The 21746-nt window shown below is 43.2% G+C and overlaps 1 protein-coding gene across 1 annotated transcript in view; it reads left to right on the top strand.

The window, feature by feature from the left end:
• Positions 1–21746, top strand: part of SUCLG2 (succinate-CoA ligase GDP-forming subunit beta) — a 420935-nt gene that overhangs the window by 241242 nt on the left and 157947 nt on the right. The window contains exon 9 of the mRNA XM_086939039.1: positions 11378–11520. Within this exon, the coding sequence (XP_086795165.1) occupies positions 11378–11520 (143 nt within the window). The remainder of the gene's footprint in view (positions 1–11377; positions 11521–21746) is intronic.

Consider the following 21746-nt stretch of genomic DNA (forward strand, 5'->3'; position numbering starts at 1 on the left):
CGTTTGGACTTTTCCAACTCCATTTATCACGGTCTCCCACAATTTCTGCTGCACCGCCTCCAAGTCGTCCAGAATCAAGCGGCCCGCTTGATCCATGGATCCCCCAGATGGCAATCAGCCAAGCCGCTGCTCCATAGCCTCCATTGGCTTCCAATAGACCAAAGGTCTACCTTCAATGTGGCATGCTCACCTTCAAAGCCCTTCATTGCTCTGGCCCTGGGTTCCTCAAATCCCTCATTCATCCTCACTGTCCCACACGCAACCTCCGATCAGCCTACCGTGACTTGCTAGTCACTCCCAAAAACAAAACTAAGAAATTCGGCGGCCGCCGTTTTTCCTACCTAGCTCCTGTGCTCTGGAACCTCCTTCCCCTTTCAATCAAATCTTCTCCCTCCCTTCTTAAATTCAGAAAACTGCTAAAACCCATCTCTTCCCCCCCTCAGCTAGGCTTCCCGCTCCCTGCGCTTCCTCCTCACCCACTCTGTCTTCAGTGCCAGGAAGCTTCGGCGTTAGTGCGCTTTACAAATGGCACCTAAGATAAGAAGACATGTAAATAATAATATTTAATGATGACTTGTTTTTCATGAAGTGTCAAAAATTCCTCTGCTGCCTGCCCGCCCCGGACAGACGCATGGCTGCCACCCCTGAAACGTGGCCTAATGCAATGCAAGCGGTAGAAAACCAGATAACATGGCCGGCAATCTGGGGGTTAACGGATTACAGCAGCTGAGCAGAGGCTGGCATTACCAATTGGAAATGTGACGGAAAGACTGACAAGCAGGGCCTGGTATACATAATTTTCAGTGGGAAGTTGTCGTTGCCTCTCCATTGAAACTGATAGCTTCCACCTTTGCACAACAATCCTGCCTCGGAGCTGCAATCAAAGTGCAGGGTTACCATCTTGTTTGGAAAAGCAAGGGTAAAGGGAATAAAAACAGTCCAATCGCATCCAACTGCTGGAGAGTGGGAGGGACGACAAGAACGTCACAATGGAGACGAGGGAAACATCCTTGGGAATTCAGGCATTGCCCCGCCAGCAGCTCACTTCTACTGAGAAAAAAAGTGAATCCGAATGTTGCAGCCAAACACTGACGCCTGTGCCTAGCAGGAGAGAGGCTGTGACGTAACCTCCAGAGCTGCCGACTTCGGACCTGGGGAACCGGGTTTGAGTCTCCGTGTCTGTAAAACTGTGCCTTAAAAACAATATTTAATGTAAATACATAACAATCGTCACTAAAACAATAGCGAAAGGAAACAAAATGAGAAACGGTAAAAAAATCCTAAGTAAGAGCAAGCTCACAAGCCGAGAGAAAGCAAAAATAAAAAAAAAGAGTGCAAAGAAGGAGCATACATAAAAAAACAGTAAGACCACACGTGATGGGACAGTAGGCTGGGAGGGTATGAAACACCAAAAGGCGGGACTAATTAAGCATATCCACCAAACAAAAGCAGGCATTTAAGAAGGGCACTAACAGAAGCCAATAGAAAAGATAGGATGTGCTTTAAGCACATATTCGGAATACAGCATGCCTCGCAGAGTAGCGCATGCGCTGCCTTGGCTTGACCTAAAAACTGTAGATCGTGCACCTTTACGTTCAGTCAGGAATGTAAATTGTACGGAGAAATACAGGCCACCAGGGATGAAGCATGCAATTGTGAGGAGATATAATTATTAAATATCTGAGCACGGTAATTCTCCATGCATTGTTGGAGCCAGGAACACGCTTGCCGCCTTTCCAAATTGTGGGCGCAACCTCGCGTTATAAAGAGATATCCCCCGGGGCGGACAACAGCAAAAAATAAGGAGCACCAAAGTCATGAAAGGCTCGAGATACTCACCATTTCACAAGGAGACGATGTACTGTTGTCTCCCACGACAAGGGCTGGAGTGCTCTCGAATTCGTTGAAGATACTTCAGGTTTGCCGACAGGCAGCTAAATTGCTGATTCAAAGGATACCATGGATTCTGTTGAGTGGGCCATGGCTCTTTCAGAGGCACTTCGCACTTTCGGAAGCTGTTCAGTCCACAGTGGCTTTTGATGGTCATAGTCTGTTTGGTGCTCATGCTGATTCTGTTTTGCCCCATTTTTGGGACAGTTGGGGTGGAGTGGGATCTTAAGCCCTGTTTGCTCTATCGACCTGCCCCCTGCAACCCCCCTAACCTGTACCCCACCTCCCATACTCCGTCTGTCTGGGGATGGTCTCCTTGATTTCTTTTCTCTGTTAGCCATTCTAGGGCAGTGCCTGTTGGCTTCTTCTTTACACTCGTCACCTCTGAGTGGCATCCCCTATGGTGCTCCTGTACCGGTGGGTATTTCCTTTTCTTGCATTCTTAACCTATTTATGACAGGTTGTGGTCCCTGGTTGCTTTTTGGGATGCATCTTATTTTTTGGCCCCGTTTGGTTTCTACGCCGGTGTCTACAGGGTGCTCTTTTGCTATCTTCCCAATTTCTGATAGGAGTATTTTCATGGTGTTGTGCAGATGCACTGTTGTCTTGTTCCCTGTCTTACAGTGAACTTCGCCTGTATTCCTTACAGGCATTCCTTCATATGTTTCTGACACAGTAATACCCTTTATACAGGACTCCACATGCAGTGCAACCGAGCAAGTTGGACGATTGTGCAGGGGAGGTTCTTATTGCTCCTTAACCCCACTGTTGAGTATTTTTCTACACTAGCCAGGGGATTCTTTCCTTCTACTCCATCTGCTGCCCTTCTGTAGGAAAGTAGGACCTGCTTTCATGGTTACCTCTACTTTTTGCTGGTGTCATTCTGTTTTCGGGCTAGTCTGACTGGGATTCTGCTAACCAGGACCCCAGTCACTTTGCTCTTTCCCTAAATTGGACTATGGTAATTACTTTGGTAGCTTCCTAATTGGCTACTGGTGCTCCCTTCTAAGTCCCTACTATATGGTACTAAGGTACCCAGGGCAGAGGTACACCAGGGGTCTCCCATGGGCACCAGCATGTATTAGGCCACCTATGAGGGATCACTCAAACTGGGACTACAGGCCTGCCATTCCAGCCTCTGTGAGATGGTGCTAGCACCACTCACAGCAGATATACGTTTCCTTATATCAGAGGTCACTGCACTTGAAATGAATGAAATGAATGAAATGAATGAAATGAAATTTGATTTGTAGAGCGCATGGCTGCCCGGAAGCGTCCCAGCGCTTGCTTAGGGAACCCGTCCTGGTATTCCCCTGCGAGATAACCCATTACTGGGCATCCCCAAGGTGAAAGCCAGGCATCCTGCTGCGAGGGGCCGTTGTGGAGATTAAGCAAGCTATTGCCCAGAGTTACAGAGTGGGACTCCATGATTGGAATAGGCACCGAGGCGAGAATTGTCAGGTCCGGGGAAATTTTGAGCCCAAGACCCGCCGAGGCGGGGAATTGAACCCTGGTCCGGGCCAGACCTCTGCATCAGGGTCTGCCGCTCCAACCACTTGAGCCACACTTCTCCACTTAAAACCTATAAGTCACCCCTAAGGCAGGCCTTTCAATCCTGAAGGCAGGGTGCTTGGGTATAAGTGTGAGGGTGCCCTGCATGAACAGGAGACCCCCTAGAATCCCAGGAGTCCATTCTCCAGGCTTTGTAAGTGTGTTAAGCCATTTTATACATATAGTGGACATTGAGCCAATTACGAGATGTCTAACCATATATTAGCTGCACCGAAACCAGTCATGTTTGGTATCAAACATGTGGGAGTCCTACTACAACACTGATTGCAGCGTTGGATGTAGAATCCCATGTCCTGGGGGGCTCCCCTAGGGGAGCCCCTCCGTATATCCGGTAGCAGCCTTTCAGGGTCGAACAGCAAGCTAGTGCTGCTGCCAACCACAGACACAATTTTGCCCTCCTTTTCTAAGCCAGGCTCGAGCAGGGGACGGTAGAGCAATAGGTTTCCTGTCACAGGGAGGTGTGACCACCTCCCTGACAGGACTTAGTGTTTTGGGCCGGGGTGAGGGCGCTTGCCAGCACCACAAGGCTGCTTTGAAAGGGACATTTGGTGCCCTCCCTGCATACTCCAGCAGAAACCAGTTCATGGAGCCGTTGGCTCCCACTCTGGCTCAAAACTGAACAAAGGTCATGGGAGTATTCTCCCCTCTGTCCAGCCCCTTCTCTGGGAGGGACCCCTGAATCGTCCCAACTCTTTCCTTTGGGTACTTAAGGGCTTACCTGTGGGTGGCTCTTCAGGTTCGTCATGGGACAAAATTGAGATCTGAAACCACTTCTGCTTCTACCATCTGGGCACTTTATACTGCGTTGGATTTTGCTTTGGGAACCGAGAATGCATCTTGGAAGACTCCTGTTGTTCCTGGTCTCGTCGTCCTGCTAGTCTACTGCATAGTCTGGGCTTCATCCTGGTTCTTCTCCAGGCCTGTGGGTATCAAAGACATCTGAAGGAATCTCCCTTGGAGTGAAGTAGACACTCCCCTGCATCTGCACGCACTGCAACTAAGCTGACCGGTCTGCTGCTCCTGACGAGCTCTGGTCTCCGAAAGGCCCAGCAACACAGGTGGTGGTTCTGTAACTCCCTCGAGGCCTGCAATGTCTTCTCATTGTCTTCTCATTGAGTTTGAGGCCAGTTTCCCTCGTCGGAACTGCTGGAACAGCACACCTATGCACCGCATCATATTGATGACTCTCTTCAGCCGAGATCTTTGGGCTCCAAGAAGCGCCAGCCTCCAGCATCTCTTCCTGCCAAGATCTTCGTCCTAACCGCATCCTCTACCCCGTGGGCCTGCATCTTTGGTGCATCTTTGGTGAGCTGGTTGAGGTCCTCTTGTGACTCCTGTGCCTCTGGCCTGTGGGTGCTCTTGAGGGTCTACTTTGGCTCCAGTGGGCTTCCCTGCTTACTCTGGGCCTTCTCGGACTCTCTTGCCTTTGGTGAGTCCCCAGGCCTTGCTGCACCTTCTTCGTTTTCCACATCTATTGCTCCTGGCAATGCTGGTTGGTGCTCACGCCGGACACCAACCCCCTGGTTCTCGACTTCCGATGTGGAACAGCTCGTGAATGGGTCTTAGTTTTCCACAGCGTCGCCTTGTCCACACATCCGCAGCAATCCGTCGACTCTCCTGCATCTTCCGTCGTCTGTGGTCATTGGCCTTCAGTCCCTCTTGGTCACTCCCGAGTGGTATAGACTCTGTCCCCTCTGCTTGCAGGTACTTCTCTTTACTGAAGTCCTCCATTGTGGTCTACAGCGGTTTCTGACGTCACTTCACACCTATGCATCCGGCTTCCCTAGTGTAGGTATTATAGTTCCTGGGGTATCCACGGGTGGGGTGACTCTCCAACCTTCCATCTTCCACTGGGGTTTTTCAGGGTCCTTCTTTTTGAAAACTGCAAACACGACTTTCCAATTGACTTGCATTGAGTACACAGCTGTGTTTCCACTCTGCATATACCCTCGGTGGGGTTCCTGTGTACTTACCTCTGGTCCCCAGCTCTTCTAAGTCTTCTGGGCCAAGTCTCAACTTTGGTTGCAGCTCGCATTCCACTTTATCAATATGGACTTTCACTTGTGGCGTTGGTCTTTCCATACTATTTCCTTCATCTTGTCCCCCCTTTTGAGCCAGGTCCCTTCTCCATCTGTTATTATTTGTTTTAAGATGGGGACTAGTTGTCTGAATAGGCCTATCCTGTGTTGGCCTTGTTCAACTCGACCCTTTTTACAGTCCTCCATAGTAGTCTTTCTTTCTCTATTCTAGTGGAGTTGTTTCTTCCCTGCTGTCTTCTTTTCAACTGTCTTTCAGCTGCCTGATCGTTATCGTTCAGTCGGTAGTGTTGTTTTCTGTCTGCTTACTTTGCTTTCTGAAGTGTATGGTTTCCACCCCCTCTATTCCTTTTTTATACGGGGCCATGTGCTGGTTGCCAGCTCGCCTCTATTCCATCTTTTTCCCATGACTGATGTTGTGGCCGTTAAATGTACCCTTCTTAGGAACATTTTATTTTACTGTATCATTTCTGTTTATCTATATATATATATGTGTGTGTGTGTGTGCGCTTGTGTACACCCCCCCCCCCGTATATGTGTATATATATATATACATATATATATATGTATACATATATATATGTGTATACATGTGTGTGTGCGTGTTATATACCACTTTTTACTAAGTATATCTATAGTAAGCCGTGCTCTTCTGCCTCCTTAGGAGGAATGTGTTTTTGCTTACGTTATTGTGGTTTTCCTCGTGCCCTGGAGAGACCTCCGCATGTTTGTTGCTTTGCACTAGCTACATCCCCACCACCTGAAGGTTCTATGTTGGATAGTTCCAGTAGGTTCCCTTCTCTCTAAGTGTTTCCTCTGTCCATGCGCGGTCTAGTGCCTAATTGTTGTTATTGTTTGCAATGCTTTTCTTAAAAAATTGGTTGTTGCTCTCTGCATTGCTTTCTCCTGTGGCTAGGACCTTTCGCTTGGGTTTAGCTATTATTCTTGGGCTTCCGCTCCTTTCTCTCGGCCTGTTTGGCATTAGTGGAGCGATATAGTATTATGTGTATATGAAGTCTTTCTAACTCATCTTTGTTCTTATGCCACAGTGTCTTTTCCCATCTTTTTGCACAGTTGTGGTTTTTAGTTCTGTACAGGGTTCCCCACGATGTTTCTCGTGCGATATCTTCTTCCTCACCTCCCTTCCTAATAGCTGTTTTTTTTTCTTATGACAGACTGGATTGCCTAGTTGGGGATCTTGCGTGGGATCGGTCCCCGGACCCTCCTCCGGGGATGATATTCCTTTGGTATCTCATTCAGAGGTAATCTCGAATTTATCTTTGAAAAAATATGATTTAAAGTAAATGGAACCTAAACCAAAGAGGGGTGTCTACTGCGATTAACAATAAATAAATAGGTATTTATTTTTCTTGCACACTTTAAAGAAGCATTGGTTTTTGCCCTGCTTACAACCTTTTGTAAATCGTTTTTGGCCACTATAGGTGTGGCAGGGCATACTCAGACATGAGTCCCTTTCTCACTGCTCCATCAGGATTCAAGCAAGCCGGGCCGAAGAAGGCTGAAATGCCAGAAACCGGTCCCCGGTAGCTTGTCTCCTTTCTGGTGAAGAATTGGCTTGGTAGTTTAGTCTGCCCTGTTCCCATGATGCACTGGGCCAGGGACAGACTGATTTGCATATAGCCAGGTTCTGAGCTGGGATGGGGCAGTGAGATAAATAACGGTGATGGATCAAGCCCTGATCTTTGGACTGGGTAAGAGTGGTCTGTTTAACTCAGACACTCTGTTCATCACCACCCCCTTTTGTAAACTGCTTACAACACGACAGTAGACCTTCAGAGTGACCCTTTCTCGAGATCTAAAAAAAGTTTAAAAATCGAGACTTCAGAATAAGCTTCAATCTATCACAAATATAGAAATGACTGTCAGAAAAAACATATCCGTTTTCAAACTTTAAAAAAGTTGATTGAAACAAAAATGTTCCTTTAACAAAGGAAAGCAAAGAATATATGCAGAATGCAGTCAGACTACCAAACAAGCAGTCGAGTAAAACTTTAGCTCAAAGAAAACATTTCTCAAGACTGCAGCTGTAGATTTCAGAAAATCTAAAAACAAGTAAACATTCGCTGGTTTTTAAAGAAATGACGAACAACAGTTTTGCACTTTTTTATCAAGTAAATTGTGTAAGCTCAGTTTGAGGAAAAAGTCTGTGGTTCTCGACAGGCTGTCAAAAGATGGCAGCTTGCGGATCGCAGGCGCTGCTTTGTGCCTTCTGCTGTTTTTGTCGTTCAAAGTAACTTTTGAAGGGAGCATTATGGGCAAGATCAATAGAATGGAGTTCTTCTCTGATTGTGCTTGAAAAAGACAGTTTTGGTGAAGCGAACGCCCAACTTCTACTTGTCTTGGCTGTGCTCGCTCTGCTGAGGGATACGCTCTCAGTGCTGTGGTGCAAGATGGATACGATGCTAAAACTTCGCATAAGGATGCCACGCTGGGATAAAATCAACATTGCAGTATTCATTAAGTAAAATAAATCCCCATGTTAATGTAGCTCTTCTAGACCTATATTGTTGATCAGCTCTAATCTCAAAATGTATTCAAATTTTTGTGATTAGCCTAGCTAAAGTTATCCAACAGTTGGTCTCCACTATACAACTTGGCTTTTTTCCCGACATGAGACTACTACTCGTTAGCCACACAATTGTCATGTTAGACGTGGCGAGTATGAGAAATTCTTGGGCTGGTGTAATTTTGCTCAGGCATATTAATTACTTGCATCAAGCCTACTTAGCTCTGGCCGGAATCGATCAAATTAACCCGGCGGTCCCAGATATATGTCTGCAATGCGGAGCCTCTCAGGCTGACTTTAATCACATGGTTTGGGATTGAGGGATAATATTGCAGTTTTGGACATGGGTCCTCTCGGTAATCAATGAACTTGTGGATACGGCTCATGCAGTGGCTTCCGGAGCAATGAATATTGGGAAAATTGCTTAGAACCAGTTAGAATAAACAGGTATGCTGGTTTATAGGCTGCAGGATGTGAGAATCTGGGCAGGAATAGATAATAGCAGTAATTTAGGTCACCTTATCCTACACTGGGACTGGGACATAATAATGATTTGTATAAATGCTAAGTCTGATGATGTACCCCTTGAAGAATTCGTATGTTAGTTGATGCCATGACCATGTATGCATATCTTTGCTGGACCTGCTTAATAAAGCACCTCAGCTAATATGTGATGGGGGGGGGGGGGGGGGGGGCGCGATTTACTCAGCTGGTCCTGGGAAGGTGTATGCAGGTGTGTTCGAATAACCTGTGCTCTGTGTGTTGCAAATACAAGTGTGTGGCTCTCAAGCTGTGGTATCTTTTTGATTCTCTCTCCCAAGTTGAATTCTATTTTTTTAATTTGTTGCTGTTAGGTACATTCTGTTTTCATTTTCTTAATCTTTTACTTTATTTACTGAGATTCTCAACTGTATACCTACATTGTTACTAGACGATGAGGGGCATGAGAGAAGGGAGGAACATGTTTTATGTGCATTGATACTGTTTTATTGAATACCTCCTGTGTCTACCCACCAAAGTCATGCATAATTCTGAATACTGTTATGCTGATTTTTTGAAAATGAAATGAAAAACAAAAAGATGGGTTCTTGGGCATGTATATTTTCAACAAATACAAACATATTAAAAATCCCAGTTGAAGGTTCTTTGTTGTGAGCAAGGTCTTGGCAAGCATATTAACTACATACTGTTGGCTCTTTACTTAGACCCGTATTCATTGTCCTTTCACTGAAAAATTAATCCTTCCTCCTTAATAATGACAATAAAACATAGCAGTTTACTTCCCCAATGTGAATTTGGCTGTGGTAGCCTTTTCAAAAGAGTCTAAGCTATTTGGAATGGTGGCAGCATATACATTAAATGTTGAGCCAACATAAATACTTGCAAATTGGATAAGGTAGGTAGTAGTGTGGTCGAGGAAGCAATATATTTGGGTATAACAGTAGGTTGTAATTTGGAGCATATATTACCTGAATCATAAAAGTCGCCTTAAAAATTGTGCTGCAGTTTTATGGAACAGACTCTTCCTTGATTGACTGATGGCATATAATGAAAATTGACATCTTAACAAAATTCCTATATCTATTTTAGTCTGTTCCTGTAGACTCTATGGCTGGTAGTTTCACACTGGGGTATTGAAAAGCAAGGAAAGCCATTCAGTTTGTGAAACTTCCTGCAGAAAACGACGGATGGACTATTTCTGATTTTAAATTGTATTATTGGGCCTTGTTAATACAATAGCTGCATTGTTTAATTACTGACGCTCCCGATAATTTCTTTATTTTCAAGATCGGGCGCGATGCCTGTGGTTGGTACATGACCTGTTTTGATTCGAATTATTTCAAAAGTATAAGATTTAAGTTAATTCTTGTAGTCCGACATATATGAAAAAAAGGTGCAAAATGTTTAATATTATACCGGCTAGCAGATACACTCCTCTGCGAGGTAATTCATCTCTTCTTAATATCTTTAGTGGTTCTATCTCAGATAAATGGGCACTACATTGCTTAAACTTTATCATGATAATTTGAGCACCCCAAAGAGAATTTAACCTACCAAAAATCACGTTAAGTATTTGCATGTGAGAGATTTTGTTCGCCAATATGGTTTTACAATTATTGGAACAAATTCTTATTGATTTGTTTGCCTGCAGGAATAAAGGCATTAATAATAAAAAAAAAACCTATACAAGCTATATTTGAGCGTCCTACTGATGACATTTGAGCATTAGACAGGTAAATGGTCCATGAACTTAGGTTCTGTCATTCATATGCACAAGATTGCATGTACAATCGTTATAAGAAACAATACTGTTAGAGCTGTTAACCTATGTCTGCAACAATTTTCAGTTGTAAATGTTATACCCCATTCAAGCTGTTCAAATTAAAAGGTTGATCCTATTATAAGTGCCCTTGTTGTGATGAACATGGAACGGACGAATTTCAAGTTTGCTGTATGTACCAAACAGAAAAGATCTTGGTCGTATATTGCAAGATTGTTATCGATTATCACTCAGCAGTGTTTGATAATAATCTCCAGATGTGTTATGTTGGGATCAGATGAGAACATACCATAAAGGGCTGCACCATTTCTGTTCACTGCTGCATCTATTGTTAAATTGTGTTTTGCAAATAATTTGATGTATTTATTATCTCCAAACATGTAAAAATGGCGGTATCAAATGTGATACTTTTTTTAAACTTTAGTCTGCCATACAAAGTGAAAGGCCCACTTAAAAAACTTTTTTTGAGAACCTGGTCACCGCTTATGAAGCTCTAAATTTGAAACTAGATATTTTAATCCGAACGCTTGCTACTTGCAACAATTACTGTTATGAACCTTGCAACAATTGATGTGATGTAACTGATGAAAATAAAATATATATTTATATATGTCTGCATTAACAAATTATTATGCATTTACATTTCCTTCCCCTCCACCCGAAGTGGTAAACAAATTGCTTCCAAATTCAATGTATACTATCTTTATTTGTCTAATTCTAAAAAAGCTTAATGGGAACCAAATCTTTACAAACTACTTCATTGAGGTATTAATTCTGTTACGAGATGATTTCAAAATGATTGTTTTGAAAATATTTTTAAAAAGAGCCGATTTATATTGCATGTCAGTACGCACAGTAGCTGAATTGTTGACTTGGTTTTAATTGCTTTTTGCTGTTAGTACGCCATGGACTGCAAACAGAGTTTCCACTAGATCTAGCAGCTAGTGAAATTCCATTTGGTCATAAAAATAAGAATTCTATAATTTTACAATAATATGCATCCCATAATTTTTTTCAGCCTTGGGCTTCACTTTGTTTATGATTTCATTTTTTTTCTTCTTGCTTAAACAGTGAACGGAGCAGGTCTTGCCATGGCAACATGTGATATAATTGACCTTCATGGTGGCAAACCAGCAAACTTCTTGGATCTTGGTGGTGGTGTAAAAGAGGCCCAAGTATATCAGGCATTCAAATTGCTCACTGCTGATCCTAAGGTAATATAATATTGTAATTGGGATATTAATTGGAAAACTTGCATAACCCGTTTTATTGTTTAAATATGCTTGTGTAAGCATGTTGATATATGATATATTGTCATTAAATACAAAGGTGTAATGAGAAGTATTTTGTCTAGAGTGAGGCTTGGGTGTTTTGATTTATAGGCTTTGTAGTCTGATTAGGGTTAGATGTTGTTTCATGTTTGTTCCTAGTGCATTCAACTGAAAACATTCGATTAGTTCGGCATAGTTCTGTGAAATGAGATTTAGCCACGTATCCAATTAGAATTCATACCCTCACTACAAGCTTCTAGGTACACAAAACCTTAAATGTTGGTGCTACTCTTTTTTCTATTATAGGGATGATTGTTGAATAACCACTCGAACCATGTTCTTCCTTACGAGAAACACATTGAGATATTTTATGGCATTAAAAAAAGAGCTTTTGGATCCCAAACTAATTATACATTTGCCAAGCATTTATGAACTTCACTCTTCTTGCCCTTGAATTATTGCTTGTGAATAACTTTTATGTATTCTAATATTTAAATGTGTCCGATCACTTCTGTAGAACAACAGTGTGAGCACAACATAGTGAAACAAAATGAGGGGAAGAAACCAGTGTAAACAACAGAGGATGATTGCAGGTCTGAATTTCAAAGTAGTGTCAGATTTCCGCTGCCAACGCATATGTCAATTTGAAAAGTTAGGTTTGGAAGTCTCAGAATGCAAGCAATGAAGTTAGGTACCTGGGTCTTCATGGAGTACCATTTCTTAGGACCATAGAAAGAGAATGCTGAGTTTTGATGTTTTAGTTTTGACTGCCATCATGTTCTCCATTTAGTTTCCATAGTCTTTAGGTAACATTCTTGCCATCTCTGCTGAAACCACTCAGAAATTTCATTCTCCTCTTCTGCCATATGAAGCAGTACAGAACATCTTCATACTTGAAACACATTGCTTAATAAAAGAGAAGAACCCCCCCCCCCCACAAGACTTTTTCAGTGGTTGTTTTTTGGTAGAGTAGAGGAATGAGAACACTAGGCTATAACAAGCATTTGCAATGCAATTGGTCTTGTCTTTGGGACCAGCGCCCACTCTCTGCCCATATTTTTCATTGGCTTGTGTCATGATCTTTCGTAAATGCTGCCTTCGGATTCGTTAATAGGCTTGTTAGTCCCTCCTTGGTATGGCCTTGTCTTCATTTGTAATCTCCCATGGCTCCTGGCCCTTTACTTCTGTTGTTACACAGGACCTGTTATTTTTTCTGTAGGCGCTATTTACTTTATTGAGTTTCTCTAACTGCAGGTCGGACATGCGCTGCTTCAGCTGAAACCGCTTGTGTATTTTTAAGCAGCACCACCGCCCCGGTAACACGGGCGCCCGCTTTCAATCACTTTAACCCAGCCAATTCCATCACCACCAATAAAACCACCACCAATTCCACCACTAATACCACCACCAATACCACTACCAATACCACCACCACCAACATTACCACCACCGCAAATACCACCAATACATTACAATACCACCATCGCCAATACTACCACCACCACCTATACCACCAGTACAAACACCACCACCACCAATATCAATACCACCACCAATATCAATACTACCACCACCACCGATACCAGTACCACCAATACCAACACCACCACCAATAGCACCAATACCTATACTGCCACAAATCCACCACCAACAATACCAGCACCACCAGTACCACCAATACCACCACCGGCAATACCACCACCACCAATACCACTAATACCACCACCACCAACTCAGCGCCTCTCGCTCGCTAGTAATAGCAGGGGACTGTACGAAGCCAGAGCTACAGGCGAGACCATCCCTTCCTCCCAACCCTCCCTCCATCCCTCCATCCCTCCATCCCTCCATGCCTTCCATGCCTTCCATGAAGCACAGCCCGCCCTGCACCATGAGGTAAAGCCAGGGCCCTACTTTAGCTGTAGTGTTTTTTATTAGGCCAAAGAAAGCAAGGACATTACGCAATGCCACACTGCACACTCAAATCACGGAGAGGGCAGGAAGTAGTTCCCCCTCCCGCTCTTCCGCTGAGCCGCGACAGTGCAATCACAGAGCGAAAGGTGTTGGAGCACTTTTTTAGTGTTTATAGCTCGGATCATATGTAACTCTCACTTCACACTTTGTGTCTGTGTAATTTACAACACTTACACATCTTCTTCACTGCACTATTTATCACTACTTCGCAGGCCGGTCACTTCCTCTGATATTTCCAATCTAGCAAGTAGTCTAACAAGTAGTCGAGAAGGCCCTTTATTGCAATGCAATAGGTCTCACATTTGCGAGAGTTTAAGCTATTAGTATTGTAAATGACAATGCCTTTTATTTATGTTTTAAAACCCAAAACATAAATAAAAAGCATTGTCATTTACAATGCCAATAGCTCAAACTCGCTTGAATGCAAGACCTATTGCATTGCAAATGCTTGTTTATGTAGCTATTACCACTGGTTTTGCTTTATAAATCCCTTTGTACTCTCACGTTGTTCACATCATCACATCAGTTCTTCCTTACACAGCACAAAAATGTTTTCTTTTATGTCCACTCCTAAGATGAGAGTAAAGACTGTTATAAGCAAAGCCATTGTTCCTACCATGGTTCCATGATCGGTTTAAAGAGAAATTCTGTTTTGCACTGGAGAAGTGGTGCTAGAAATATGTGCATTTCTGTCTGTTGCTATATGCTTATATAATGGTTTCTGTACAGTCCTGGTGTATCTCCTGTCATGTGAGTGATCCACATTCTTACATGACAGTAAATTGTCCCTTTTCGACTCCATGACTGTTCTTTTCCATCTTATTGTAATTCAAATCTTAGAGTGAAACTGATCTAATGAGTCTGTATAGTATGTAGGCTTGAAACATGTTATAGATCCTTCTTGATGCTTGTCTCACCAAAACAGTGACTGCCCTTGGTTAAGCAGCCATATTTGTACCCGATGTCATGTAATTCTCTGGGTTCAACAAGGAATGTGTGAATATCACTCACAGTCTGATTTGGTTACTTTGTTTACTCTGGTATTGATGTAAGGCCAGATAAAGGCTGTTGCAGTAAACCAAGCTTCCACAGACACGGTAAGCTCCAAAAACACAACACAAAGATGTAAACTGACACAGTCATCAAGAGTGCACCCAATTTGCCGTGAAGTTTACTAATAGAGCGGAAACGGGGTACCAGAATTGTGTTTACCTATTGCTCAACATATTGAAGCTGAGAGTCACTTCTCCAACCCCTTTCTCTCATCTTATCTCAGTTTAGTTTAGTCAAATTCAGTTTAGTGATACAAGAATGGTTATTGAAATTTAATTGGATTTTAATGTATCAAGTTGTCTTTCACAATCATACTGAGTATTATGAATTCAAGAGTCCTGTTTGATCTTATCTTAACTTAGAAGATTAAAATGTTACAACGTTTGATGAGAATAGCCTAGCATTTGCTTGTCAGAAGACTCAACCCGGATATATGCAGTCATTCCTGACCTCTTTAAGCCATTAGGAGGTGCATGACCATGTTTCCGCTCTTTACGGTGAGAAACATCTCTTTCACTCGGACGGTCTCTAATACTGATTAATATGCATCTCATCCATGTTGGGTAGCCATAAAGAGAAATAACAGTTCAACCAGGACCAGCATGTCAGCTCTCCAAAATTGGTATAGGTAGCACAGACTTCCTTCTAAAATCCACTATTAGCAAGAGCTCGGCCCGATGGAGGCATCAAGATGCAGGCTCCTGACCTTTGAATTATCCCCATGCACTAGACTGGATCTGGAAACTTTTCGACAGCAGTACCTCTTAGCATCAGTAGGGGGCATCGAGCGACTCCGTTACGACAATGTCCACCGGATGTGATGTCGACAGTGTCCATATAAACCCTCCCCTGACGCACTGACGTCAGTTTCTTCCTTTTTGTGTTTACATGCGGATACGGAGAGTGGTACCTCTGGCCATTTTGGCCTACTTTGACATCTGTCGAGTACACAGTGTGCTTTTTTCTTGCTATTTTCGTGGTCCTATGGACTAGGATATCGACCTCGCACCCACATTCTATTTGCATGTGGGGTCTGGACCGGCACAGTGACTCCGAAGTGTGCGGCTCATGTCTTCAGCTTTGGTCGTTGGTGCTGCAGGAGCGCTGCATGATGCTATTTAGCGACATGGTGGTCGCGGTCCTCATCTCCCTCTGAAGACTTCTCCAGGGCCAGCTCCTGCAGTTCTTCATCTTTGCTGTTGGTTGGTAAATTATGCCGTAGGCTGTGGGTGCTGCGGTCTTTCCCGTCTTTACTGCATATGCCCACGGTTACAGAGTTGGAGCGAGAATCTGCCCGGCACCTTCCCATGTTGCCCGGCGTCGAGGCTACTTTGGATCAGATGAGAGAATACTACCTCTCCATTCATGTCAAGCCTCGACTATTTAGTAGGATCTCAATGCCATGTACAATCTATAAAGAATGCATAACTCGGGGTGCTCTAGGCACTTCATGAACTGTAAATTGACGATCCCGCCACAAGTTACATGCTTTATTTAAAACTAACTAATATTTTTTGTCCTAAGATGTATCTGTTCCTTTGAGTTTCGGATACCGCTAGTAAAAAAAGATAAGTATGTAATCTTTCTATTGGGTGTCCAGGAAATGAGCTCTTATGATTTTGATTTCAGTGAACTGTAACTTACAATTGTCTCCCAAAATGAAAACCTTCAATGTTCAGTGAGACTCGGATGTCTTTATTATTTTGTTTATCTGCTACCTTACCAAAAATGTAAGTGAGCTCTATTTTTTTAAAATAAAGGCATTACTAAGATAAAACATAGTCATATACAATCTTTGCATTACAATCAGTATTATATTCTTCAATTCCGTGGTGTTTTCTTGCCTAGGATCAAACTGGCGAAGAAGACCACATAGGAATAGAGAGGAGAAGGATGTAATGCCACATTGAAATAAGAAATGGAACCCTTTTCCCTAAATCAGGCATAGCCGATAACACGGGACTAGTATGTGATGACTATTAATATAAATACGCTTAGTAAGTGTTTCCAAGGCACAATCGGTTCAATGACTACAGCTCGTCACTGTTTCCATTTTTCTTTTTTGTTAACTTTTTGAGATGTAGAGATTATGACACGCAGGTAAAGGGTAGATTTGAACCACTTTGTTATGCAAACTATCCAAGAGGCCCTTTTATTTTCTGTAAATGTGGCTACAGCTGTTGTAACATTCAGGATCCTTTAAATGGTAAAAGTTTCAGAACAAGGTGATATTGATCCTGGATTGCCTGAGACTCGGGCACAAGAATCATATCTTCTTTTTTCATTCCAAGAACTCAGGGTCTAATGTTCCTATGTAACATCCAAGTTCATTGGCCTTCAGCATGACATACATGACAGGGTTTTGGAAAGAGTTACCACGTGTATTTTCATTAAGTGAAATATTTTATTGGTTACCAAAATGTCTTTGTTATTGTGAATATTTTCTGTGCGTATTTGTTAGGATATTGCAGACTTCCACTGTTGTTTTCAGGACAGGAAAAGGTTCGTCTAACAGTCGTTCACAGATAGTTTACTGAAACACTTGCAGAAACAGCATCATTATTTTAGTGCAAAGATGATGGCCTTTTATAAGCTCCCATCAACTGCCAGAGAGCGCCTAGAACCAGTTCTCCTGTCGTTTTGTTTTGCAGCCTGAATATGAATGAATAGCTCTCTATTTTTATCTTTTTTGTTGTATAACTACCAGCTTTTTGGCATCACGACAAAGTGCTAGAGTGCATAACTGCCCTCAGTAACCTATCTGTGGCTACTCTCCAGATACCGAGAGATGCTCTTGAACGTCCTAAGATAGAAGTAATGGTTACTAACTTGTAGGCCTGGCTCCGCATCGTAGCAATCTTCTCGAATTCTTAAATGTTAGAATAATAACCCCTTAATGAGATTTTCATTCAATAAAGTATTGTGACGTCGGTAAAAAAAAAAACACAACGGTGACCCTAAAGGATAGAACTGCAGTAAGACGCAAGTTGCAAGATTTAGTTTGAATACATTTTTTATTACCATTTTAATCCATTAACAAAACAGCACCCCCTCTTTCCTTTTATACCTTCACTTCTTCCCTTCCCCTTCTTCCCTTCCCCTTCTTCCCTTCCCCTTTCCTCAAGACCTCCCCTCCCCCCACTGCATCTTATCCTGTAGAGCGTCCGGTCAATTCAAATTAATCTGAACCTCACGTTGGGCTAGTTAGTGCCTTTCTCCAGTAGCCTTTGTATAGAAACATTGTAGTTTGTATACCTCCAAATGAAATAAGTGATCCAAGTCTCTTAAACATAGTAATTCTAAGTATTCCAACAAGGTACCCCATAATTTGTTTAAGTCCTTTTGTTTAGCATGGGCCGTCTTGGATAACTTTTCAGTATCCGCCTGATTCTCTCCATCCTTCTGCCCTCGGTGGAAGCTACCAGTTGGCCCAAAAGAAACGGACGTGCCACTCCAGGCATCTTGCCAGTGCAGACCCTGTTATCTCCTGGATTGTACATAGCATTTACCCCCAGAATGTTTGCGTCTGAAGCCCAGATCAGATAATGTGCCGAAGTATGCATCTATATAAAACTTTTAGCAATTTTTTCTTTCCCCCAAGCATCAGTGACAAAATTGTCTGTGCGAAAGAAAATGTATTTCTATTGTTTATCATCTAGGGATATCCACAAATCTAGTATATCAAATTCCGCTTTCAGTTGTTCCAACCATTTAATTTCTCCCTCGACTACCATATCCCATAGGAATTTTACATCCCCTTTCACCCAATCCGGCCTGTTCAAGCCCTGTGTAAATCTATGATTTCCCAAAAGGGGTGTGAAGAGTGAGGGAAACAATGACAGCCACTCCTCTCTGTGGTATCCAAGACTTGTAACGGTGTCCTCGTCACTGGTGACTTGTAAAGTCTGGGGTCTCCTTGTGCTCCATATTTCTAGGGAACTTCCCAGAGGTGCCCCTGCTTAATGAATGATCCATCATACAACAGTCTTTTTCCATCTCTCGCCTGCTCCAATGCCCCAAGAAGCACAGGGTGGCCGCAAAACAGTTATTAAGAAGATTAGGAACCACCATTCTCCTTGGTTGTGGCTTTGGTTTACAGTGGTTCTGCTTATGCTCTCTTCCTTGGCCTGCCACATGAAGTCGGAATAGACTGATTAGAGTTCAAGTATATAATCCTTTGGGATATGCAGGGTTGCGATTTGGAAGAAGTTCAATATTCTTGGAGGACCGACATTTTAACAGCTACCCTTCTACTTCGGAGTGACAGCAATTTGTGCCTCTATATATCTAGTTCTGCTTTCACAGCTCTTTTTAACTATTGAATGTTGGCTCCCTCGTTTTCTCAGGGGTGTTAGTTAAATATATACCCAAATATTTGATACATAGGTCAACCCATTTAAACATAGTCAGACGTTGTATTTCCAGGATACGTTCCTTGGGCAGATATTTAAAATTTCAGATTTGTTTATTTTAGATTAAGTTTAAACCCACTGGTATTTTCTGAGTTTTGTATTTAGATGTGGTAGGGAGTTCAGTGGGTCTACTACTGTGAATAGTATCAGCAAACATTGTAAGTTTTGTCTACTATGACCCAAATTTGACCCATTGTATGTTGCTGTTGTATCTAACTCCTTGAGCCAAAGGTGCCAGGGTCAGGGCAAAAAAGAAGGGGCGAGAAGGTGCATTCCTGGCTCGTACCCCTTCTAATTCACATCCACTGAGAGTAGGAAGTGTTGACCCTGTTTGGGTGGCTGTATTGCACACAGACTTTGCTCTGCCTGCTGTTGGGGGTGCTTGGCAGCTCCCATTGGACTTCCTATCATTGGGGAGATGCTCCCTTGCCAGCGTTGATCATCTGCTTGCATTTTAAGGGTAGAGCCGTGGGGATTCCAGGTCCCACTATCCCTTTCTGCCACCTCAGCTGCAACCTACCTGCGCTATTCCAGCTTCTCGCTGTCCTGCTGTGTGGGGGCTGTGCCGCACACGGACTGTGCTCTGCCTTCTGTTGGGGTGCTTGGCAGCTCGCATTGGACTTCATATCGTTGACTCTGATCTTTGCTCTTGGAGCTTGAAAGCTGGAGACTAGCAGCCGCAGAATCTCTCCACAAACTCCATCACTCTCAGCAGATTTGCCATAAATTCCCAGTCCACCCTGTCAAACACTTTCCAATCAAGGATAATAGGTGTTGACTGTTGTAAAGTATGGATACTGTCTACTTACCTTGGCAGTTCCTCTGCGTATTTCACCGCAGCCACCATAAATGTGAGATCCCCCTTACTAACTCTCTGGACCACGAACGTCAATGCTTCTCTTATGCAAGGTGCTATTTCGGATTGCCTTAAATCAGGTCAGGTTGCCCTAATCCTAAAGAAACCAAATGCTGATCCCACAGACCTTCTTAACTTTCGCCCAATCACTAACATCCCCACCCTGGCAAAACATTTCGAGAAATGTGTGCTCGCCCAACTTTGTCAGAACATTGACCTTTTCCAACTCCTGGACCAATGTCAATCTGGTTTCCGCCCAGGTCATAGCACAGAGTTGGCGCTAACGCACATCGTGGATGATGCGCTTAGAATGAAGGATCACAATGAGTCATGCTCACTGATCCTTCTCGACCTTTCGTCAGCATTTGACACTGCCAAACATGATCTCCTAATTGACCTCCGAGAACACAGGATAAGGCTGTCCGGACCTGTTTTAAGCTGGTTCCCTTTGTTTCTTCAGAATAGATCCCAATATTTCAAGGTGGACCAACCCTTGTCCCACCATGCACCAGTCACCTTGGGTGCTCCACAAGGTTCAGCATTGTCCCCCACACTCTTTTACCTGTTCATTGAGCCTGTGACGGAAATTTTAAAATCATCCAGCCTAAGCTATCATATGTATGCAGGTGATACCCAATTATACCTGAAGATCACCTCCCCCGAAGACATCCAGTCCCTCAACTCAGTCCTGCTGGAAACACAAAACTGGCTGACACGCAATCACCTGAAGCTCAATGCTCTTAAAACTGATTTCCTACTGATCTCACCCCACAACCAATCCCTCGCCATGGAACAATTGTTGAATCAGCTGTCTTGTCTTAACTGCAGTCCGCACCTCGTGGACTAGGCATCATCTCTGGGTATCATTCTAGACAAAAGCCTGAACATTCAGAAGCACATCAGTTCCCTCACCAAAGGAGCAAACGTTCAACTCAGTTTACTTAGGAAACCCAAACCCTTCCTCCCTGCTCATGACCTCAAGGTTGCAGTACAAGCATTAGTGATCTCAAAGCTGGACTATGGTAGTGCAACACTTTGTGGCCTGCCTAGAGTGAGGATGGCTCCTCTTAGGGCTACCCTCAATTCCGCTGCTAGGCTTTAAACTGGTACAAAAAATATCACCGCATCTCCCCGAACTTGCTGGGACAGTTCTTTTTAAATAGGGCTTTGCCAGAAAATATCAACTACTATCCCACTGCCTGAGACGATGCTTGGCCCCCATATCTTGTGTTCCTACCTGTTTCACTGATCAAATAATATCTTGTGACATGCAGGTCTATTAAGAGTATTATCTTCATTCTCTTTTGTTAGTTAATTCATTACATATTCTCCAAACAAACTGAGCAAGCCTTCAGACTCTAGGAAATATCCCTGTGCCTGGATTACTTTGCTGACTATTGTCCCCCTGCTCACCACTTAATTTATTCCTCAGGCAAGCTTGACTAAGATTCTTATATTTCAAAGTTTAATAGAACTAGCATCTAGTCCTCTGGAGACTCCACAGAGTAGGACTGCTCTCCCACTCTTAACTGCTGGCGATGTGTAAAATTGTATTGCGATCTAATGTGTCACCCTGTACGCAACAGTGAAATTATTTTATTGTTTATGTGTGAAGATCCTGCGATGTAGAATGCATTCTTTAACTATTCTTGATTGGAGTGGTTGGAAAGAGAAAGACAGTGATCAGCACTTTAAATGGGCAGGCACTTCTTTATTTCAATAGCAAAGTATATGCACTTCTCAGGATTGCTACAATACACTTAGTGGTAGAGTACCTGCACGTCTGAGGACCAAATGGGTACTGTGGATAGTGAGCACCAGCACTTCTATGTTTCCATTTAAAGCAATGACAGTGGGCATGGAAATAGGAAAGTGGT

The sequence above is a fragment of the Lissotriton vulgaris genome, chromosome 9, assembly GCF_964263255.1.
Source record: "Lissotriton vulgaris chromosome 9, aLisVul1.2, whole genome shotgun sequence".
Lineage (NCBI taxonomy): Eukaryota > Metazoa > Chordata > Amphibia > Caudata > Salamandridae > Lissotriton > Lissotriton vulgaris.